This window comes from Lissotriton helveticus, chromosome 5_1 (genome assembly GCF_964261635.1).
Source record: "Lissotriton helveticus chromosome 5_1, aLisHel1.1, whole genome shotgun sequence".
Classification (NCBI taxonomy): Eukaryota; Metazoa; Chordata; class Amphibia; order Caudata; family Salamandridae; genus Lissotriton; species Lissotriton helveticus.
In genome coordinates, this window is record NC_136065.1 from 1,337,697,318 (window position 1) to 1,337,723,030 (window position 25,713).

A 25,713-nucleotide genomic window follows, 5' to 3' on the forward strand; every position below is an offset into this window, starting at 1 on the left:
CTATTTCATATAATTAGTTCTACTTATCTACAGACCACCACAATATAATCCAGCATTAACTCAGCCTTTACCAGATTTTCCCTTAGAGACATCACACATTTTGCATGCTCGGAGACGTTCTTTGCCTGGTACAACAAGCTTAAATTGCCCATACATGCCTGCTATTTAACCTGGAATATATGAATCTCATCAAGATGATGTCCGTTCATACCTATATGGGTGCATTTACGTTGACTGGCAGATTAAACATTACCTAGAGTTACCTGGACTGACAATGCAGTGATTCAGTTCAAACTCCACATGCTTTATCCTCCAGTTAAGTGTGTCTACGAACCCAAACAACTGTAAGAATGTGAAAAAAACAGACCCACCTTTTATGCTACAAATTCCTGCTCTTTACCTAACAACTCAAAAATGTCAATTCAATTGTTCCACAATTTGCTCACATCTGTTCTTGGCAACACTGTACATTGAAGAGGACAATAACCTCATATCAGAGTTAGAAAGTTGATTGCTTGAAATCAGAGCTAAAATCACTGAAATCAAATAATAGATATCTGTAAATGCAATCAAAAAGACAAACAACTTTACTGACAAACTGACACTGCATACTACCAGAGAATCTAAACAGGAACTGCAAAAATGCTAAAAGACTTCACTAAACCCAAGAAATCTGTAAAGCAACTTCTCCAGTGCAGGAACTTCTTTAAGCTAAATTGCTCAACTTTTCACAATTTGCCACGTGCAAGAATGCCATGAATGATGAGAGACCACACCATCTCTAATACCAAACATCTTGTGACATATAATAATGCAAAGCCTAAGGAGGACTTGCAACTCAACTCAAATATGTCCTTGTCCTCTCTACTCATTCCTTGAAAAAGACTACTTTCATTCAACCCTCTTACTGCCACTGCTTTGCCAGTCAAACACAATCCCAAGACACCTCTGGATTGCCAGTCAATCAATGTCTATTACACATATTGACGAGCATCTTCAAAAACCTGGTAGCCACCACAGCCAGAGCTGGAATAGTAGATGATCAATTTCGAGAACTTTTAAACTGGTCAGCTCACGAATGATCTCAAACTGGCCTAAACAAAGCCATTCTAAAGGAACCTGACACTGATGTAGCGGTCTCTGTAATCTGCTGCCTAATTTGAAGTAAGTATTTTCCAGGCAAACTGACAGAGCTACCTATGTGCAATTATCGGTCTTCATTTAAGAAAACAGTCTTTTCTCTGACAAGCAAACAGGGTTCCTTTATGGTGGGAGTATGGAACCTGCCCTGATAGCAGTGTGGGCCAATTCTGCTAGTGGACATTTCTGCTGCCTTTGATATGCCCCACCATCCCACTTTGCACTGGAAACATGACTCCATAGACTCATCACCAACATCTCTAATGGTATCCTAGCTCTTGTTCTTTTGCTCACTTTGTTTGAGCAGCTGGTACTCCTCAAAGCTCCACTTTTGCTCCCTTCTTTATTGTCTACCTCAGCTCACTACTGAAGAGCATATCCTCGCTTCTCCTTCAGCCTCAACACAATTACACAGAGGATATCCGCCATCTGGCCAAAAGACTGGGCCCACTTCCTAATTCATCACACCGAGTATGGGATTTAAGCATGATTAAAGATACTTCTCTCTTATACCTCAATTGAATCACATTACATGGGGATCAATTACATATTTGCATGACTACATTGAATATTTCCTTATTAAAGTTTTCCCTTAAAAGCAGCTGTCGGGATAGTACTTGTATTGTATTGTATTGTGTATAGCATTTATAAAGCACAACAAACACCCTTCAGGTACCCTGGCACTAAAGATATGTGAACAAAGTCTAACGTAAAGGGAGAAGGACAGAACCTAAAAAGGGCACTACTCCGAGGCGACAGGATCAATTTCTGGAGAACAGCCACGTTTTGATCCTTTTCCTAAACAAGGGCAAGGAACTACATTGTCTGATTTCAAGTGGCAGTTCATTCCATAGTTTCACGGTGGCAATACTAAAAGTTCTTCCTCCCAGTCTGAACCTGTTGAACCTGGAGACCTTTGCCAGACAGGCAGAAGAGGATCGGAGGCTCCAGGTGGGAGTGTACCAGATCAATTTCTTCTGTAGCGGCTTAGGATCGAATCCATGCAGAGCCCTAAACCCTATACATAGCGATTTGAAAGATATTCTTGGCTGCACTGGGAGCCAGTGTAGCTCAGCTAGACACATTGAGGCAGAAAAGCCTCGTGGTCTAGAAAGAGCTAATTTCGCTTCCATATTCTGCCGTATTCTGAACATGTTGCAGTCGCTGAATCAGATATTTGGGGGACTCCAACAGTAAGGTGTTGCAGTAGTCAATTCTGCTTAAAATAGCGCCTCGTACTATCAAGGCTATGACCAGGATGGGAAGCAACAGAAGGATCTTTCTCAATGCTTTAATAAGACCAAAACAACACCCCACCGTCTTATTCACTTGCGTCTCCAGTGACAAGTTGCCATTGAACATGACTCCCAACTTTTGCACCGTCTTAGATGGTGCTAGGGCAGTAGCTGTACCAAGAGGCCAAAAATTGTGAGGAAGAGGCAGAGGAACCTTCCCAACTGCGCAGTGTAAAATTTCGGTCTTATCCAAATTAAATTGTAGAGCATTATTTCGTAACCACCGATGGAGGCTCAAAGTGATCCAAGAGACTCAATTTAACGGTCCCTTCACCAGTCTGTTTTCCTACACAGGACAACCTTCCCACTTGCTATCTTAACTCTGCCAATGCAGTGCGCTGTGGACTATATACAATTTAGTGTTCCTCCATGCTTTTCAGAACCTACAGAGAATCCACAATGCTGCAGCGAGACTGCTACATAACCTCAATGTCAACCCTCCTAAAGTTTGCATCACTGACAATCAACTAGAATTGCGAGCACACTTTTGCTGTTGCACAAGTTTATATTTGGCACACAGTCGTGCAGGAGATATTTTCCACTTGGGCACCTAAAGATATGGTGCTTTCAAAAGTCCTGGTTAATGGAAGCAGGCTACACAGCCTGCTTTTAAATATACAACATGAATACAAAAAAGCTATTTACCTAACTTTGGTTAGGAAAATTGAACAAAGTTCAGTGTACAGCATCTAAGGTAATTAGATGTGAAAATCAAAGGAAAAGTTTGACTTTGATTACTTATACTACTTATTGTCCATGTTTTAAAATTAAAAAATACACTGTTGAAAGCTTAGCTGCCATGTTTATATTGGAGGTTGTTCATTTTCCCCGGTTGTCACACCACATTTTCCCTGGATTTGTGGACGTCAAAAGTTTGAACTTCACTGTCAGCTTTACACATAAACGATCTCAAAAAGAGACGTCAAAAGATGGTACTTCAGAAAGATCTCAAAAAAAGACGTCAAAAGTTGGTACTTCACAGTCAGCTTTACACAGAAAGATCTCAAAAAGAGCTGGCAATTTAGTCAAAGATTTCACCCCACATCTCCTTTTGAATAGCTCCTGCAACACTTTGTTCGTCTGAGAAAGTCAGACCAGTGGAGCCAAACCCTGCGTGGGTGCTAAGCAGAATGTTTAGAAGGAAAGACTTTCATTCATACTTGGTGAGATTAAATTAATTCGGAGAGAACTGGAGGTGTTTTCCTGTGGTGAAAGGAATTCTGGGGTAGCTTTTTTACAAATATATCCCTGTAACATGACTTAGCCATTTGGTGCAAATCTTGGGAGGATGAGGTACATGGATTTTACCTTCTTTTACTTAGCACTTATCACCAATCACAGATTATTGTTACTAATGTTTTCTTTGCCTACTTCCAGCTTAAAGGTGAGTACAATGAAAGAATCAAAAGACTATCTAACATTTTGATTTGAAGAATTGCTATCTGCCTGACAGAGACTAAGGATAACATTTGTCAGGAGGTCTGTCTTCGCTATTTGAGACCAAAAAGCTGCTCCGTCCCGTTGTTGCATGAAACTCTTGCTGAATCCCAACAACAGAGTTGTCCAAGTCCTGCTTATGGTAATCTCCTATCCTGCAGCTGGGATTTTCAGGAGGAAACTGTTGGACTAGGTGCTACTGGAGGTTTCAACTGCCTGCCCTGTATACACGTGCCATTATGTTTGAGGGTGCAGAAGTTCCTGTTGCCACAGGAAAGCTGGTGTTGCTGCAGATAAATGCTGAGGAAGAGAAGGAACTGGATATTTTGCTGTGGCCCTTATCTAGATTACTGGAGATCCACTTTTAAGTAGATGTCGTGGACTGGGTGTCTGATAAACTAGCCCTTACAATTTAGACTCCTTAACAACAGGGTACATTTAAAAAAAAGTATATCTGTTACAACAAATGTAAAAAAAAAAAAACTTGTATACAAATGTGTTTTTATCAAAGCAAGCAGCTTGCTATATTGTTTTCTACAGTGCCAAAAAAGTAATATAATTTTGTCTCTTGGTGGTCATTTTGTGAGAAGTCCCTGTTGATAGAACTGAAAAGAGCTGGTTAACTAAAACAACTCTAATTCTTTTTTTCATATACCTTTTATTGCTACATGAAATTACCCTCGTTTTTGTGGCATTGTGTTTATAGAATTCTTATAAGTTGATTTGTATGGCACAGCTTTTTACCTGTGAAGGTATCCAGGTGCTGAGGCAGGAGTGTAGGTCTGGAGGTGCTCCTAGTTGAACATCCAGGTCTTCAGCTTCCTGCAGAAGTTGAGAAGTGGTGTGGTGGTCCTGATGTGTAGAGGGAGTTCATTCCAGCATGTGGAGGCGATGAAGGAGAAAGTGTGATCTCCTGTCTTGCTTCTGTGGAAGCAGGGCAATTGTGCAAGGGAGAGAGAAGTGGAGTGTAGATGTCTGGAGTGAAGAACCGGGTTTTCAGAACCTAGCGGCGCCAGGGACACGCCCAAAGTCTTCGGATTCCCCTGTCTTGGTATACAGAGACACGGAATACTTCTAGGTGGCGTCAGAGATCAAATTTATTAGCTGCAGCTAGTAACAGTAATCCCAGCAATACAACACGGTGTACAACTCAGGAGACTGCTCAATTTTCGTAGAGCAGGGCATCACTTTTTATCCATATTTTGCTTCATTACAAATGCACACCCACTGCGACAAATTCTGACGAATGAAATACATTTTCCCACACATTATTACATTCCAAAAAGCTCACTTTACATCGTACCAACCCACAAGTTAATTATTAGGACTGTCCCAAATTCGATTACCACAAGCCGAACAAACCCATAATTGAAAGCACAACCCATGTAATGAAAAGTCGTAAGGAAAGAAACAATTCAGGTGCTGAATAGGATAAGATATGTGCAAGGAACTAAAAGTTAACGATATCCTGAATATTCTAACAAGCAAAAGGACACTTTACAGATAATGGGGCGCACAACAATGTAATATCAGGGTATGTCCAATAGAGTAATATCTCAGTGGTGCTCCAAGGAAGGTGAGCGTGTATCCGACGCCCACAGGTCACTGCAAGGGCAGAATAAACTTCAATCAAATTCTTCCGAGCACTCTTATATCAAACCATTATTGCTATTAACTTAAATCAATTGGCAGATGTCACTGTCCTTATTAAATATAAGAAATATCCAACTCCTCTCCAGATCAAGGTTCTTCGATCTTTATTACTTCATTCTTCAGAAGATACACCATGGGCACCATGTGTTTCATCGTGTAGTATTACATCACTTTGACTTCCTCAGGGCTGTAGCCAAGTAAACAGTTCCCATAAAATTTCCGACCTACGTATGGCTAGAATTTAGTGGTGTGAAGGTTCAACATATGTAAAAGAATGTGTATTAGCATCTGAAGGTTTATAAGTCCCAGTGCAGAAGGGTGCAGGAAAGATAGTACCATTACCACTTCACAGTACACCCTCAAAATTGTGAACAGGTTGTGAATCTAGAATAACCTCATACCAGAGTGGAATCAAGACTGCAATAATAATGCACTATGTTCCCTGTAAAGAACCAAAATTACCTATAGCTCCATGGATCCTTCTTATATGTCAGGCTCCTCTCTGTCAATTCGTTATTCTGAACCTAAAATCAAAATCATCAAATTAACTCTATTCTGTCATAGCCTACACTCTGGTTCTGAGTAAGTAATCCTCTACACTACTACCATTTCTGTAATTAAATAATAATATCAACTGAGATTCCGCGCCAAGTTATTCTCCACTCCACAGCGTCCTAAATCTCAATAATTATTCTCTATTACCCACCTTGCAGCACATATCTACTGCAAATTACCTTATTGTTCAAGTATGAACTCCTCTCCCAATCGTCACACCATCGGTTCGCAAGTAATAATCATCACTATCTTTGTAACTGAAAATAAATCACAATCTGTCTTACTAAACTGTACATATCATTCTCAGCTTAATATATATATTTTAATCCTATGTTTTATACCTCTTCGTATCTATAAAGACATGTAAATTATCTGCCTTGCGTCACCTTCTTTTATTTCCAAAATATCTTCTTCATTGCCGTTGTGTCTGACAGCAGATTGCAAAGTATCCCACTTTGCTATATTCTTAAAATCGATTAGAGAGAGAAATAATAGAAATACATTTTCACCCGTCCTTATGTCCTGTATTCCTGTACATCCTATAAACCAATTCTTGAAAATAATCCCAATCTCATACTAGAGGACATATATATTGTTAACACACCCCTGTCCTCGATATCATATATATCAGTTTTAAATAGTCAACATAACTCACCCTACACTTTCACAGACCATACAACCTGGGATTCTATATCTTCATCTATTTCACATTTCTGTAAATGCTGAAGAGAAGAACATATATATAACAACATAATCTCTTATCTTAATATCCACATGACAATCCCGTCATCCTGTGTATTATCTACAGAGGTCTACTCACCCTTATTTTTCATATCAGTTGTTCTAGACCCTAGTGCCAGAAATGTAGTCCATTACTTCCTGAAACAATAAAGATTTCGGGATAGTGTAAATCCCTCGAAGTCACCCTATTCAATGCTATAATCCGAGTCTGGTCCTATACAAGTATAACAGCAAACATTCTCAACTTACTCCGGGCAGCACGTATCTGAACCACTCCGGTCGGCGTTCGGCATGGGCGCCATCTTGGAGTGTCTTTTTATTTGTTAAAACGTCCCGCGCCATATTAGAGTGCATTAAAAAGTCAATACAAGAATACCTATTCAAGTTTGTGTTTAAACACGTACTCATATCGAAAATAGTCTCCACATACGCCACTCATAATATATTATACTTGGAACTGGTTGCAGTTATCTTACCCGATATCTAAATTTAGCGCAAAAAGTTATGTGTAAACGGGCGCCATCTTAGAGTGTCCTAATATTACTAGAAACGCCGATAATGTATATTACTCATATTCTACCCACTATTTAAACCTACAGTACTTACATATAACATTATAAAAAAATATATATATTGTAGTACCAGACAGGGTCCTATAGAATATCTAATAGTGTAGGTGAGTTCCTAAAGTATCTTTAAAATAAACAATAATACGCTATTTCTCACTAAACATTATCTATATCAAATTGTAAACTAAATTATACTCGTCAATACCTGTAGGATACAGGGATAGCATGCATAAGAAGAAGGGGAAAAATAGAATAGGATACCATACACCTAGAATCATTTCTTAATAAATAAGTAGTACATATAGCTATAATTAATACTAAAGTCTAGTAAGTGAGTTAGGGTGTGGATATGTGTATAGGTACATCAAAATTGTACTAATTCAATTAAATATTAATAATTACACGTTGCAAAGTCGAATCATATCATATTCTAACACATATTATATATTAAATACATATCGCTTATGTTGCAGTAATCAAAGCTCATTGCGATTATACAGTCATATATCGTAATAGCTATCCATCTCATCCATTCACCTATAGCTTAGCTATGTCCTATCTTGTTAAGTTACCATCATGGTCTTGTCCAATAGTAGGTTCACAAATGTGTACTCAGGATCAGTATACATTCACATAATCAGTATTGTTGGTATTACATATTACAAAAACATCTTGATCATATGTAACCTTATGTAATCTAAACATAGTTCATATAGTTTGCCTACCCAAACATCTTGATCATATGTAACGTTATGTAATCTAAACATATTTCATATAGTTTGCCTACAGGTTTCACTTCTTCATTAAGACATTTCTGCATTATTCAACGTATCGTAATAGTTCAGTTAAATATAACACTTATTTTCTCATTCTCCATAACCTTCATTGTTACAAATTTGGTTGCTATCTACTCAGATGTTAGTCTTATCCCAGAAAGAATTGGTATTTATTATCAATATTCATACCTTTCTCTACTGCTCTGAGTTTCATCATCCAGATGACTTCTCTACGTCTCAATTTCAACAATCTATTGCCCCCACGTGGGTCTTGTGTCACATGATCTATTCCATAAAAGCTAAAATGATGTTCATTCCTCTTGTCAAAATTCTGTATAAAATGGGAAGCTATCGGGTATCTGGTGTCCCCATTTTTCCATGCTCTAAAGTGTTCTAGCATTCTGTCCCGAAGTCTCCTTTTTGTACTGCCCACATATATTTGCCCACATGAGCACTCAATAATGTATACCACATAAGTCGTATCACAATTAATAAACTCCTCTATTAAATAAGTATCTGAGCCATTGTTATTAAAATGTGTCACCTTTTTCCTGGCCCATCTACACGAGCTACACCGCCCACATTTAAGAAATCCTTTAATTCTATTCGAAGGCCAGGAAGTCATGGTTTTTGCCGGATAACTGGGACTAAGATCATTGGCCAGTGTTCTGCCTTTTCTGAAGGTTATGCTTGGTCTCTCACTTACATATTTCTGCACGTCCTTATCTGCTTTAAGTAAGTGCCAATGTCTGTTTATGATAGAATACAATCTGTGTGATTCCACATTATAATATGTCACCAGACGTATCTTCTCTCCTGTCCTGTCTATAGTATCAACCTTTTTTGGTATCAATGTATGTGATCGCCTGAGTGCACAAGCCCTCCGTCTTGCTTTGTCAATTACTTCTTTCTCATAACCTCTTGCAGCAAATCTGTTAACCATATCACATATATTCACCTGAAAGTCAACATCCTCCGAACAATTTCTCCTCGCTCTGACCATTTCACTGTACGGTATTGATTTTATCTGACAGCTCGGGTGACAGCTCCTAGCATGAAGTATAGAGTTACAGCTAGTTTCTTTTCGATACATCCTGGAGCAAAGTCTCATATCATGTGCATATAATTCAATGTCCAAAAAGGTGATTAACCTCTCATCATATTGTGTGGTGAAACGTAAGTTTACATCATTCTCATTCAGATATTCAAAGAAGCAATTCAGATTCTCTAGAGTTCCAGTCCAAATCATGAGACAGTCATCAATGAAACGGCCCCAATATTGTATATACTCGATCCATTTCCGGCCGCGATGGCCCCAGATCCACTCCGCCTCGAACCACCCCATAAAGAGGTTAGCAAAAGACGGAGCGAATCTGGAACCCATCGCGGTCCCAAGACATTGTCTGTACCATTTCCGGTTACATAAAAAAACATTGTTCTTGAGCACAATTCCAGTCATTCCCAATAACATTTTAGTGTGCTCCAGAAATTCTGCTGGTCTTCTGTTCAAAAAGGTTTCCACTGCTGCTATCCCTAATTGACGATCTATATTTGAGTACAGAGAGACTACATCTAAAGTAACCAAGTACATTCCAGCCTCCCATTTAATATCAGACATTATATTCAGCACATGCTTGGTGTCTTGGATATATGAGGGTAAGTTATGCACATACGGTCTCAAGAAAATGTCAATATATTCTGAGATTCTTTCGGCCGGGCCACCAATCCCCGAGATTATTGGTCTTCCGGGTGGATTCTGTCTATTCTTATGCACCTTTGGTAAGGTATATAAGCAAGGTGCTCGTGGTGTTAAAATTGACATGTAATTGTACTCATCTATATCCAAGAGTGTCAAATCGTACCAGCTTTTGAGCTTATCATTGATACTATTCTTCAAATTCCCAAGTGGGTTGTTTTCCAGGGATTCATAGTACCTCGTGTCATTTAGTTGTGTCAAACTTTCTTCATTATATTGAGTCGTATCCATGACGACAATATTACCACCCTTGTCTGCCACCCAAATGGTAATATTGTCGTTGGTCCTCAATGTTTTCAGGGCTACTCTCTCACCCACAGTCAGATTATCAAATCTCATAGTGTAACCTGTCCGTGATCGTTTAGCGATAAACTTGTCAATATCTAGTTCCACAGATTTGTGGAAAGCATCAATAGTATTGCCAGAGCCAAAAAAGGTTGATACTATAGACAGGACGGGAGAGAAGATACGTCTGGTGACATATTATAATGTGGAATCACACAGATTGTATTCTATCATAAACAGACATTGGCACTTACTTAAAGCAGATAAGGACCTGCAGAAATTTGTAAGTGAGAGACCAAGCATAACCTTCAGAAAAGGCAGAACACTGGCCAATGATCTTAGTCCCAGTTATCCGGCAAAACCCATGACTTCCTGGCCTTCGAATAGATTTAAAGGATTTCATAAATGTGGGCGGTGTAGCTTGTGTAGATGGGCCAGGAAAAAGGTGACAAATTTTAATTACAATGGCTCAGATACTTATTTAATAGAGGAGTTTATTAATTGTGATACGACTTATGTGGTATACATTATTGAGTGCTCATGTGGGCAAATATATGTGGGCAGTCCGAAAAGGAGACTTCGGGACAGAATGCTAGAACACTTTAGAGCATGGAAAAATGGGGACACCAGATACCCGATAGCTTCCCATTTTATACAGAATTTTGACAAGAGGAATGAACATCATTTTAGCTTTTATGGAATAGATCATGTGACGCAAGACCCACGTGGGGGCAATAGATTGTTGAAATTGAGACGTAGAGAAGTCATCTGGATGATGAAACTCAGAGCAGTAGAGAAAGGTATGAATATTGATAATGAATACCAATTCTTTCTGGTACAAGACTAACATCTGAGTAGATAGCAACCAAATTTGTAACAATGAAGGTTATGGAGAATGAGAAAATAAGTGTTATATTTAATTGAACTATTACGATACGTTGAATAATGCAGAAATGTCTTAATGAAGAAGTGAAACCTGTAGGCAAACTATATGAAATATGTTTAGATTACATAAGGTTACATATGATCAAGATGTTTTGGTAGGCAAATTATATGAACTATGTTTAGATTACATAAGGTTACATATGATCAAGATGTTTTTGTAATATGGAATACCAACGATACTGATTATATGAATGTATACTGATCCTGAGTACACATTTGTGAACCCACTATTGGACAAGACCATGATGGTAACTTAACAAGATAGGACATAGCTAAGCTATAGGTGAATGGATGAGATGGATAGCTATTACGATATATGACTGCATAATCGCAATGAGCTTTGATTACTGCAACATAAGCGATATGTATTTAATATATAATATGTGTTAGAATATGATATGATTCGACTTTGCAACGTGTAATTATTATTATTTAATTGAATTAGTACAATTCTGGGGTACCTATACACATATCCACACCCTAACTCACTTACTAGACTCTAGTATTAATTATAGCTATATGCACTACTTATTTATTAAGAAATGATTCTAGGTGTATGGTATCCTATTCTATTTTTCCCCTTCTTCTTATGCATGCTATCCCTGTTTCCTACAGGTATTGACGAGTATAATTTAGTTTACAATTTGATATAGATAATGTTTAGTGAGAAATAGCGTATTATTGTTTATTTTAAAGATACTTTAGGAACTCACCTACACTATTAGATATTCTATAGGACCCTGTCTGGTACTACAATATATATATATTTTTATAATGTTATATGTAAGTACTGTAGGTTTAAATAGTGGATAGAATATGAGTAATATACATTATCGGCGTTTCTAGTAATATTAGGACACTCTAAGGTGGCGCCCGTTTACACATAACTTTTTGCGCTAAATTTAGATATCGGGTAAGATAACTGGAACCAGTTCCAAGTATAATATATTATGAGTGGCGTATGTGGAGACTATTTTCGATATGAGTATGTGTTTAAACACAAACTTGAATAGGTATTCTTGTATTGACTTTTTTATGCACTCTAATATGGCGCGGGACGTTTTAACAAATAAAAAGGCACTCCAAGATGGCGCCCATGCCGAATGCCGACCGGAGTGGTTCAGATGCGTGCTGCCCGGAGTAAATTGAGAATGTTTGCTGTTATACTTGTATGGGACCAGACTCGGATTATAGCATTGAATAGGGTGACTTCGAGGGATTTACACTATCCCGAAATCTTTATTGTTTCAGGAAGTAATGGACTATATTTCTGGCAATGGGGTCTAGAACAACTGATATGAAAAATAAGGGTGAGTAGACCTCTGTAGATAATACACAGGATGACGGGATTGTCATGTGGATATTAAGATAAGAGATTATGTTGTTATATATATGTTCTTCTCTTCAGCATTTACAGAAACGTGAAATAGATGAAGATATATAATCCCAGGCTGCATGGTCTGTGAAAGTGTAGGGTGAGTTATGTTGACTATTTAAAACTGATATATATGATATCGAGGACAGGGGTGTGTTAACAATATATATGTCCTCTAGTATGAGATTGGGATTATTTTCAAGAATTAGTTTATAGGATGTACAGGAATACAGGACATAAGGACGGGTGAAAATTTATTTCTATTATTTCTCTCTCTAATCGATTTTAAGAATATAGCAAAGTGGGATACTTTGCGATCTGCTGTCAGACACAACGGCAATGAAGAAGATATTTTGGAAATAAAAGAAGGTGACGCAAGGCAGATAATTTACATGTCTTTATAGATACGAGGAGGTATAAAACATAGGATTAAAATATATATATTAAGCTGAGAATGATATGTACAGTTTAGTAAGACAGATTGTGATTTATTTTCAGTTACAGAGATAGTGATGATTATTTCTTGCAAACCGATGGTGTGACGATTGGGAGAGGAGTTCATATTGAACAATAAGGTAATTTGCAGTAGATATGTGCTGCGAGGTGGGTAATAGAGAATAATTATTGAGATTTAGGACGCTGTGGAGTGGGGAATAACTTGGCGCGGAATCTCAGTTGATATTAATATTTAATTACAGAAATGGTAGTAGTGTAGAGGATTACTTACTCAGAACCAGAGTTTAGGCTATGAGAGAATAGAGTTAATTTGATGATTTGGGTTTTAGGTTCAGAATAACGAATTGACAGAGAGGAGCCTGACATATAAGAATGAGCCATGGAGCTATAGGTAATTTTGGTTCTTTACAGGGAACATAGTGCATTATTATTGCAGTCTTGATTCCACTCTGGTATGAGGTTATTCTAGATTCACAACCTGTTCACAATTTTGAGGGTGTACTGTGAAGTGGTAATGGTACTATCTTTCCTGCACCCTTCTGCACTGGGACTTATAAACCTTCAGATGCTAATACACATTCTTTTACATATGTTGAACCTTCACACCACTAAATTCTAGCCATACGTAGGTCGGAAATTTTATGGGAACTGTTTACTTGGTTACAGCCCTGAGGAAGTCAAAGTGATGTAATACTACACGACGAAACACGTGTTGGCTGATGTAACAAGTGCCCATGGTGTATCTTCTGAAGAATGAAGTAATAAAGATCGAAGAACCTTGATCTGGAGAGGAGTTGGATATTTCTTATATTTAATAAGGACAGTGACATTTGCCAATTGATTTAAGTTAATAGCAATAATGGTTTGATATAAGAGTGCTCGGAAGAATTTGATTGATATCCTGAACATTGATTGGCAATTTCAGACAACGATCAGCTAGAGAAATTGGCTTCGCAAAAGGGTCAGTTTCAGGTGACGGGGTCAGCGTCTTGCAGTTCACTCACAAGTCAGAAAAGGCCTAGTTAATGCGTACATGAACAACGAAGCCCATGCAACTTTGTACGTTCGGTTACCTCCACGGCCTACGTGAGGGCAACACAAAATGGCGTCACGAACAACTCCAACAAAATGGAGTCCGGTTCCGAAAACCATGGAACCTCATGAGTGTTGGTAGATTTGGAGTCGGTCATTGAGGTAGGCTGGTCCTGCATTGTGGAGGGCTTTTTAGGCGTGGGTGACAATCTTGAATTTGCAATTGGCAGCACTGGATGGGCAGCAAGTGCAATTATGCGAGGTAGGGTGTAATGTGTGCACTTCTGGGGATGTCTAGGATAAGGCTGGTGGCAGTGTTGTAGATGGTCTGGATTCTCTGTGTGAGTAGGCTGGAGATGTCAACAGATAGTGCTTTGCCATAGTTGAGTATTCTGGTGAGGAAGGCCTGGGTGATCGTGTATCTAGTGTGTTTGGGGAGCCATTTGAAGATTATGCAAAGCATTCTGAGGATGTTGCAACAGGATGCGATCACAGAGTTAACTTGTTTTTTCATAGAGAGCTTGTCTTCCAGGATGATCTTGAGGTTTCTGGCATGGTCTGTGGGGATGCGTGTATGGCCAAAGTGGGGTTTTCACCAAGAGGAGTCCCAAGGGAGAGCTTATTTCCGAAGATCTGGATCTCTGTTTTATCATTGTTGCATTTGACAAAGTTCTCTCGCTTCCAGATTGCCACATCGTACATACAGTTGGTGAAGTTGTTCCTGGTGGTGGTGTTTGTGTCAGTGAGGGAGAGGATGAGCTGAGTGTCATCAGCATAGGAGACTTTGTTGATGTCATGGGTTCTTATCTTGTGGTGGGAACCATGTAAAGGCTGAACAGAGTCTGACTGAGGGAGGAGCCCTGGTGGACTCTGCAGATGAGCTTCCTGGGTTCAGACGTGAAAGTGGAGAGTCTGACCCATTGTGTCCTGTTGGAGAGGAAGGGGGAAAACCAACCTAGGGCCAGTCAATGGACTTCTGATTCCTGAAGTCTGGTGATGAGGCTGCCATGAGAGGGTGCCATGAGAGACGGTGTTGAATCCTGCAGAGAGGTTGAGCATGATGAGTGCAGTGGTTTCTCCTCTGCCCATGATTTTTGAGTGGATGTCATGTGTTGCTGCCAGGAGGGTGGTCTCTGTGTGGGGTTGCTGCAGAATCCTGATTTGTTGGAGTCCAGGAGGTGGTGTTCTTCAAGAGGGGCGGAGTACTGCTTGTTCATCTCTTCAGGACTTTGGCTGAGAAAGGTAGGAGCGAGATGGGCCTGTAGTTACTGAAATCCTTAGTTCAACCTGGGGGTTCTTCAGCAGAGTGGTGACTTCCTTGTATTTCCAGCTCTCCAGGAAGTATCCATGGAGGATGGAGGAGTTGATGATGGTGGTGAGGTTGGAGCTGATCAGTGTGCTGCCCAGGTTGTACATGTGGTGTGGGCAGGGGTGTGAGAGAGTCCCTGAGTGGATGGTCAGCATGATTCTGGCTGTGTCCTCTGTGGTGATGGGCTCCAGTTTGTTAGGAGGTGTATGCTCCTCGTGGCATTGAGATTGTGGGTTGTGGTGCAAAATTGGAGTAGATATTGAGCATTTTTCTGTGAAAGACGTCTGAGAGGTTGTTGCAGATGATAGGGGTGATGGTATTGGGGCTAGCTGTTAGGTTGGTGGATTACTTGACGATGTTGAAGAGTTCTTCGTCTGTGTTGGACCAGGATTTTTTTCCCAGAATTCTTTGGTCTGTGTGTGGTACCTTCTGAGAGCAGAGTTTTAGGTGTCGCTGGAGGTGTTGTCTTGCCTGGTCCTCTATCTTCCTTCCAGCTGCTTGCAATAGCACTTGGAGTCTCTGAGATCCTTGGTGTACCAGCAAGCTTTAGCATAAGTTCTTGTGTGTCTGATTTTTTTCATGGGAGCTAGGTTGTTGGCACAGCCTGAGATCCAGTTGGCAAAGGTCGGTAGCTCTTGCTGTAGGTCGCTTGTGAGAGTTGGTTATTTGGATGTGAGGGCATGGATCCAGTCTGCTTCTGTGATGTTGCTCTAGTTGCGACTGAGTTTGATGGTCGGTTTTGGTTTGTTGTGGTGGGGTGGACGGATGTAGAATTGTGCAATGAAGTGATCTGTCCATGTGAGAGGGAACATGTTGCTGAAGGTGATCTTGTTGCTGGATGTGAAGATTTGGCTGAGTGTGAGTTCGATGGCAGGAGTCAGGCCTTGTACAAGTTGCTTAAGGCAGAATTTGTCAAGACTTTCTAGGACGTTGGTGGCTTTTTGGTCTGTGGGGTAATCAAGATAGAAGTTGAGGTTGCCTAGTAGGAGGAAGTTGGATGTGAGGGTGAGGGAAGTGATGAAGTTGGTGAAGAACTTGCAAAAAGTGATGTGGGGTCCCGTAGGTTGGCAGGCAAGGATACCTGTGAAGATCACACCGTGACTGATCTGCAGTTTAAAGTGCAGGGGTTCCATGAGTGCAGTTGGTTCATCCTAAGAGATGGTGCAGGTGATTGTATCCTTGTGGATGATTGCAAGGCCTCCTTCTGGTTTGTGGGGCCTTTATAGCTAATCTGTTTTGGAAACGGTATAGTTTTTATTTGTCAGTTGTTGCATGAGTGCCACTAGCCATGCGGTAAGAAATGTTTTTCTGGTTGTGCATTGCTACGATGCAAAAGTATGGGGTTTTCACAAAAATAAGTTTAAGTTGTAGGTGCTTTGCATTGCAGGAGCTTAGCCACATCAAGACTGTGGCTTCTGTCTAACATAGATTAGCTATGTGATTTCCTACAGATAAGCAGCATACTGCCTATTTAAAATTGTCAACAGTGGACAAATCAATATAATATTTCATTGCAACTTGGTGCTTAGAGAAAGAAGCAGTTTAAAAAAGAGGACTTTTTTGATTTATGTAAAATGACCTACATTGACACATTGAAAATCTTTGTAGTGTAAGTGGTGGGAGAGGGACAGTCTAGAACTAACCCATGTTGTTTATCTTGCAGATCTTGACTGGAGAAGACTGGAACACAGTGATGAACAATGGAATCTTAGCCTACGGCGGGCCCTCATCCCCTGGTGTGCTTGTGTGCATCTACTTCATCATTCTCTTTGTTTGCGGCAACTGTATCCTTTAGAGGCTGCCTGGTTGTTTCCATTTCCTATTCACATATGGTTTCTATGTGTGTGGGTTTATTAAGGAAGGGGTTGGGAGCTAAGAAACCATGAGTTATAAGCATCTCTTCTGCATCATTCCTTGGTCTCTGACGCTGTTCTGACATCTTGTACTTGTAGACTGTTAATAGTCCTCATCCTGGAAGATGCTTTGGTCTTGGAATAGGGTGCACATAGAGTTTAAAAAGTCCTCTAGTCACAAACATTAGAGAAAAATAATCATACTAATTATATAAAGCACAAAGTCAACACTTCTCACAAGATAGATATTTTACAACATGTACTAAAGGTTTTCAGATTTCAAAAGTCCTGAGAAGCTGTCTTGTTGGTTGAGTGTGATATAGACTAAATCAGGGTTCTCCAACGGGTAGCTCGGGAGCTACTGGTAGCTCACCAGTACCCTGGAAGTAGCTCCCTGTAGTGCAACCCAGCATTGTAAGTAATTCCGAGGGTCTAGCAGTTTTAATGATGGTTGCGCTACACATTTTTGTACCCTCAAATTGTCAGTTTTTTTGTTGCAAAAGGCAAGATATTCTTTCTGTGTATTTACGCAATATGACATTTTCGTATTTCATAGAAAACTCATTTTGGAATACTAATATGCTAATGTTCGAAAACAAAGGATTAAAAATACAAAATATATATATAGCTGCTCTTTGAATAATAATTCAAACAAGGCTGGGGATGTTCATACCTGTTCGTATTCCCTTTATACCATTGGGCATTTTCTCCTGTGGCTGTTATTTCATTAGTCATGTGGAAGCATTTTATATTGATAAAACGTTTCCTGACATTAATGTTAGCAACTCTTCACTGTTTCTTACACGTTGGGAGGTTGGTGTGCTTCTACAATACTGAGTTTTAAATATCATCCTGAAAAAATATTGCGGCCAGAATATTGGCTATCACAATATCATGAAGGTAAGTATTTATAGAAGAGTTTAATTTCAATTACATTCTAAATTTCACATCTATTAATCTTGCACATATATGAGCCTTCAAGGTACGTTGATGTGGAGTTAAAAATAGTAAATCTATACTTACGTATTCATGTATACTTTCATGATATTGTATTAGTCATATTCTGGGTTCAATATTTTGACATGACACAATATGTTATCACTTGATAGTGTGACATGCATGTGGGTGGCCACTACTAGTAATTCTGTAAGGTGTGGTCACTGTAGTGATTGTATTTGATGTGGTCACTGCTGCAGAAATAGTCGAAGCCTTTAGTAGCTTAGGACCGTTTCCATTGCTCGGAAGTAGCTCTCGTTATAGAAAAGGTTGGAGACCCCTGGACTAAATCTTTGCAATATTCTGCACATCTTTTACTAATGATGTTTGAATGATTCCTTGCCAATCTACAGTGGAAGAGCCAGAAAAACCTATGTTAGGATTATTACAGGTGAGTCTTATACAGTAGGATTCTTGTAACAATTCCTATATGAATGGTGAATGGCCTACTATTGGTAAAGTGGCATGGGAACAACCATTAAGACAGCCCCATATTTAGTTACAGTATTGTAAGCATGCAATATGCACGTTAAAAAACCTTTCTCATTTTTATTACAGTCTAGTTGTATTATCGCTAGTCACCTGTAATAAGAAAATAAAGTGGCTGCTCAATGCAATACTTTTTTACTGTAGAGTTTTGGCCTCACAATGCCTGAGATCAGAATAGTTTTCACTTGTTTCCTGAGTAGATAGTTTTTTTCTGCTGGGTTGAGAGATGGGGTATTGTGAGAGCGTTGGTGGTACCTGTACAGACCACCAAATACGTTAAGCCTACGCTTGTGAAATATAACATGTGCACAACCTCTGCGGGATCATGGCTACTTGATTCAGAACACTTTAAATGTAGACCATAACACTTTCTGTCTTTGATCAGCAGGTTATATGTGGGAGCAGTACTCTCAGTTATATATGTGCCTCGCCAGCTGCCTTGCTTAGTAGTCTGTTAATACTTCTTTGTTGTAGCCTATAAATGAACGCATAGAGACCATATTGCAGTAGTCCAGTTAGGCTATAATTATGGATTTGATAACTCCACTCAAGAAGAGGGTTTACATTTGGTGGATCAATAACAAGTGTAAATTGAACATTAATTTGCAGGACAAATGTTATCTTTGAGTAAAAATGTGTTGCCAAAATCATTGCCTTTTGGAATGGAATTGGCAGTATTTCCAGTGTTGTTATTTGTGCAAATGTCAGTGTAGTGTTATTGCTAGTAATGCTTCTAAAGTGCCCTGCCACCTGTAAAGGTGTCATGTTCCTGAGGTAATAGCTAAATGTACACAAAAAACATGAAACACTTATTGTATATAAATGCACGTTTTTAAGGCTTTTCTAAGCAGTAGTTGTTTAACGTATGCAGAGAGGAAGGAAGGGAGTCCCACAGAAGAGCTGCTTTAAATGAGAAAGACGTGCCCCGCAAATCTCTCTCGACGGAATTTAGGTCCTGTGACTAACTTGCCAGTTAACCAAGTAAAAGGGAATTGCAGTAGTGCAGGAAACTATGAATGGTTGCCTAGACCACTGAAAGCAATTACAATAGGATGATGGACAGAGTGCTGAAACTTTTCATACAGTTCCAGATCTGGGTTAATCGATCGTTCTTTTGCTCACTGTGCCACCCCAGTTGAACCCCGCCATATGCAAATCAGTCTTGACCCTGTTCCTTATCGGAACAGTCCTTCCCAAACTGGCAGACCAGGTCCTCCCTGGATTGGAATCAAGCATCCTGGGACTTGTTTCGGGGTATTACCCCTCATCAGCCAGGCTAGATCGAATCCAGTGGCACAGTAAGCAAGGGGCCCAAGATCTGAGCAGTACAAGGGCGAGAAGGAAGAGAGGAATTGTACAACTGAAAGAGCCTCTTTAAGGTGTTACGAGCTTCTCAGATTCTATTTGCAAAAATATTGGTCATAGCTGTTTGTATCAGTTTCTTACAGGATTTCAGTGCTGTAGTGAGACATAATACCATGGAGCAGATAGACATGTGTGCCGAGAATGAGATATAAAGTTAGAGCAACATCTAAGCACAAAGGATCCAATTGGAGTACTTCTCAAAGTCAGAGCTCACTGAGCCGTCTCCTTTTTTAAAAAAACCTAGCTTATTAGAACATTGCTGAATTTCTCCTTCGATACTTTCACCCAGGAACCAACTTTAGTGACCCTTCTATTCATCGTCATATAACCAGATACCTCTATATGAAGAGTTAAACAAGAATTTAAAAATGACTATATCATACCACAGGGATATTGTCCATACATTCCACAAACTTACCTTGACTGCGTCCTGCCCATTGGTAGGAAGCTCTACCCAAAAACTGAAATTTACCAACATTAGAAAAGTATTATGACTAGCTAGTAGTGGAGGCAGGAAATTCGAACGTCCATCAGGGATATTTCTACACTCCAGGAGGATGATAACATAAAGTGTCTTCGGTAGAGGATTTGTGATTTAAAGTAATAGCTTGCCTTGCTGCCCTTTGAGCTGCTCTGCTGTGGTGTTTATGAGCTGATGCAATCAATGTACATGTTAAAACACAAACAACAATGTTTCTTGCAGCCAAGAGATTTATAATGAGAACAATTCAAATCAACTGTTAGTACATTTCCAATCACGCTCTATTCTTGGGTTCATTATTCTAACCCTACTCAATGCAGTCCCTGCATGGTCTCACATATTGAATGAACCAGAGATTGAAACATTAGCAGTGGTTCGACTTCTTTCCTTTATATCTAATGATCCAAGAGTATCAAATCCGTAACGAATATCTTACAGTTTGGGGACTGCTTCTTCAACCATAGTGAAGAATCATATATTTATCAAAAACTGGTTTGGACTTATCAACCTATTTCCTTTATAATTGAGAAGTGTATGATCCATTGTACCATAATTTATTGATTTGTTTTAATTTTCATTTGTACATTCCCTAAAATTCTCGTTGAGTTAAATCCTTAATGTTGATACGCCTAGTATCCCAATTAACTTTTGTTTATAGTTTGCAAGCATTCAATGCCTATCTCATCAAATCAATTTGTCTTTCTATGTAGCTATTTGAAGAAGTTTGTAAATTATCCCAATTTACTAGAAATGTTCCTCTTGTAGGCCACTTTACTTGATATATATATATACTGATTCCAAAGCCTACAAGGGGTTATTGGCTTTTCTATCTTTTTCCCTGATTAATATGTAGGCCAACTGATTTGTGCAGCCACAGCGTTTTCCATGTAAATATCAATTTGCTGCATTTGTCACAGAATACAACATATTCCTCATAATTCTTTTGCAGAGTATAACCAATTGTATGTGTTTATATATCAAACAGTTCAAACATTATTAACATCACGGCACACTGAGTGCAAAGCTTTGCCAGACACTTTGCGACAATTAATTATTCTCCTTTCAGCTGTTGATTGCTGGACTTAGTCATTAAAAGATCAATCAATCAATCAATCAATAATTTGCATAGCGCGCTACTCACCCGGAGGGTCTCAAGGCGCTTGGGGGGGGTGGGGGGTCCGCTACTGCTCGAACAGCCAGGTCTTGAGTTGCTTCCTGAAGGAGAGGTGGGCTTGGGTACGACGGAGGTGGATGGGGAGGGAGTTCCAAGTCTTGGCTGCCAGGTAGGAGAAGGATCTTCCTCCCATGGTGGCTCTTCGAATGCGTGGAACGGTGGCGAGGGCGTGGCTGGTCGATCGTAGCTGGCGGGTGGGAGTGTAGAAGGTCAGGCGGTTGTCGAGGTACCTGGGGCCCAGGTCGTGGAGGGCCTTGTGTGCGTGGGTGAGGAGTTGGAACGTGATTCTCTTGCTGACGGGGAGCCAGTGCAGGTCTCTCAGGTGTCCGGAGATGTGGCTGTGTCGGAGGATGTCCAGGATGAGTCGTGCGGAGGCGTTCTGGATGCGTTGTAGTCTTTTCTGCAGTTTGGCTGTGGTTCCGGTGTAGAGGGTGTTTCCGTAGTCCAGTCGGTTGGTGACGAGAGCCTGGGTGACCGTCTTCCTGGTTTCGGTGGGGATCCATCGGAAGATCTTTCGGAGCATGCGTAGGATGTTGAAACACGATGATGAGACGGCGTTGACTTGTCTGGTCATTGAGAGGGAGGAGTCCAGGATGAAGCCCAGGTTGCGTGCGTGGTCCGTTGGTTTGGGTGCGCTGCCCAGGGCAGGAGTCGTTCCAGGCAGAGGGTGATGATCCAAGGATTATGACTTCCGTCTTGTCCGAGTTCAGTTTCAGGCGGCTGTTCATCATCCACTCGGCTACGTCTTTCATCCCTTCGTGTAGGTTGGTTCTGGCGGTGGCTGGGTCGTTGGTGAGGGAGAGGATCAGCTGGGTGTCACGGCGTAGGAGATGATGTTGAGGTTGTGTTGGCGTGCGATGGCTGCGAGGGGGCTCATGTAGACGTTGAAGAGGGTGGGGCTGAGTGATGATCCTTGTGGTACGCCGCAGATGACTTCGGTGGCCCCGGATCTGAACGGGGGGGAAGGACATTTTAGCTCAGGCAGCATAAAACTGTGTTAAAATGTCAATATAGTGCGACAGATTGTGCTGCATAATGCCACATAAGTCCCCTTTTCTTGTCACATAGTTTGAACAACCAGGTCACATAACGACTCTTACTCCAGCATAATTCATATCCTAAGGATACTTTCAAAAGGAACAGTGTTGTCTGATTGCCGTAGTCTAGAGTGATGTACAAATTGGTTCTAATGCTGACTATGACTGTCTCCCCCTCCCTCGATCCATTTTTTTTTTAACGCTGATCAGCTTTCATGGAAGAGTCTGTTTTGTTTTACATGTTTATTCCATAATTGTGTGATCTGTAATCTGTAGGAAATTACAACGCAATTGTCTACTGGTTTTTTATAAGATTTTTACTTTCTCATTTGAAAACCATGTGTGATTTTTATTGCTGCATTGTAGTGTTAGTATGCACACAAGTGAGTTAAATGATTCTGTTCTGTTCTGGACTGTTCGAATACTTCTAAATCAGCGCAACATAGCAACATGTGTATTCGGGACCCTACTTTTCTTCTGTGTGTTGACAGGTAAAGTGGTCTGCATGGCTGACACCACTGCTGCATTTGAGAAGGTTTCTTCTGGAACAATAATGAGCTACTAGAACTCAGTGATGAATGTGGGAAGTAACAATGTAGTGCACAGGATTATATATGTGATTTGATTAGGTGGCACGAAAAAAGTATTTAGGATGCTTTTCTTGCTCGAATAGATCTGATGTGTGTTACATGGTGCAATCAGACTCGCAAGGCACACTGTTAGGAATGTGAATTCTACAGATTCTAATATGTATTAAAACATGTATTGTGCACTCCACATAGTTTAATCCATGAGTGATTGGTAACTGCAGATAAAATAGGAGGTTAGACAAGCCTTGTAGTACATGCCACATAAGGACTGAGCCAGCACAGGGTGATTGAGACCAGCAATCACAGTGCAATAGAGTGTATGAAGCTGACACTGAAGGAAGTGATCTTTTTAAAGGTCTCTAGTTCTCCAGATCCTCTGCGTGCCTACATTATTCCTTAGCGAGGTTTCTCGTCCAGATATTCTGCTAAATGTCTTTTTGGCCATTGCGGTGGATAATCTGGCTGAAGCAGAGAGTCTGACGTCTGCACAGAAAGCCAAAGCAGAGGAAAAAAAGCGACGGAAAATGGCCAGGTAAGAAAACCATAGGGCAATATCAAAACATACTTCAGAACAGACACTGGGAGCATGACATTGACCACTTTCAACTAATGATGATTACAGAAGACTTTGCAGATTTGTGAAATTGATGTGGTGTGAACACCGCTTAGTAAAAAATTCAGCTCCTCCTCTTAACTTGCATTGGTATCTCAGCCAAACGTACAGATTTAATATGTGACTTCTCTCCCCTGGGATTAATTCTGGCATAACTGACATCACAATGATCAAGGATAGTGTCCGTCTTGCTGGTTATCCTTGAATGTCTCTATGAATTGCTTTCGTATGGGAGAAAATGCACATGTATTTTGATTGCAGTTGGTTAAAGCAGTACTGCTCCTGTAATATGAACAATTTGAACTTGTGCATATTATGAAATGCACGTGCAATAACTTTACACCTCCATAATGGGTGCATCTATGAAAAAAGTATGGAGATTCAGAAGCCCCATGTTGAATGTATCCCATAGTCCATCATATGATTTTGGAAAGATGTAGGTTGAAGGGCGTACGATTTACACTGTAGTCAGGGTGTGGGAACCCGCCTCATGGCTAAAGGAAGAGGGGCTTTCTAATTCCCAGAGCAAGGGTTTAGTTCAATACACCAATATACATTAAAACTCAAGTTGGACTTTATCCTGTACGCAACTCAGTACTTACTGTACGGGAAGTGTTGTCTGGTAGTCTCACTAGATGGTATTAGGGACACAGTGGAACACCAAAACCTCTTTTCTAATATAAAAACAAATGCAAAATAGCTCTAAGAAACAAAATATGTACTTTAAATTTTGTATTTCTAGTGCATAAAATATGAATCGTAACCACACAGAATGGGAAATACATGCAGCCATATTGCTATTTCTAAGCCCTAATGTTAGATATTAGCAGAAGCAAAAATCATGTTTTCTAAGATTAATCACACACAGCATACCTTCTTTCTGTAAACAAATATCTTTTAGCTAGTCTCTGTCATGGCTTTTGCCAGGGAACAATAAGCAGTGCAAGACTGAAGACCACTTCTCTGCACAGTTCCCGAAGCAACCTCTTACCAAGCCTGGCTGTCGCTGCAAATTGATGCGACCTCTGACATGATAATCGAAGTATGAATCTCCTCCAACCGATTTTATCATATGTTCATAAAATAAAACAGTTCTTTTTGATAAATGTGTCATCTTGATACACATGCAGATTATACGCTCCGATAACTAAAAACAATAGAAACATGTCAGCTTATACAGTAAGAGGACATGATGTTATGCAGTGTTCATACAAACAAACCAATAAAATATTTCATCCTATATAGAAGGAAGACACTTCTGCATGTGTCTAAAACGTCACACTTTCTACTAAAAGAGATAGAATATGTAAGCAGTCACATATTTAAAATAGAAGAAGCATAAACGGTACTAATCACAGTGTTAACGACATGGTCTTGTGAAGAATCATCACCTCTGTGTTCTAGAGTTGCCATCCCTCAAGTATTCCCTTGGAGTCTTCTGTAATACTATAGATCTCTCAATCACTACTGAAGACAGTAAACATATTTACTGCCTGCTAAACAGAACCAGAACTTCTCAGATGAGCTGAGCAAATTCTAAAAAAAAGAGCAATCCATGAAAAGTATTGAGCCTGGGCATCTCCTGCAGTGGCTTCAGTGAGATTCGTTACCCTTACAAGTAAGGTAGTGTGGGTGAATTTACCATGACGCATGTGGAAAACTGTTGCTCGGATATGAATTTACCATGAAAATATGAAAAGACTAGAGGTGTTTGGCAAACCAGAAACAAGTTGGTTTCATTAAACGAAGCAGCTGGGAGTTATCAACAGAGTCATGTCTGAAGACTGTCTC

At 40.0% G+C, this 25,713-nt stretch overlaps 1 protein-coding gene across 2 annotated transcripts in view; it reads left to right on the forward strand.

Annotated features, from left to right (window-relative positions):
* CACNA1S (calcium voltage-gated channel subunit alpha1 S) overlaps positions 1-25,713 on the forward strand; it is a 488,710-nt gene that overhangs the window by 208,857 nt on the left and 254,140 nt on the right. For both annotated transcript variants that reach the window (XM_078644201.1, XM_078644202.1), the window contains exons 13-14: positions 16,988-17,108; positions 23,727-23,841. In XM_078644201.1, the coding sequence (XP_078500327.1) occupies positions 16,988-17,108; positions 23,727-23,841 (236 nt within the window). The remainder of the gene's footprint in view (positions 1-16,987; positions 17,109-23,726; positions 23,842-25,713) is intronic.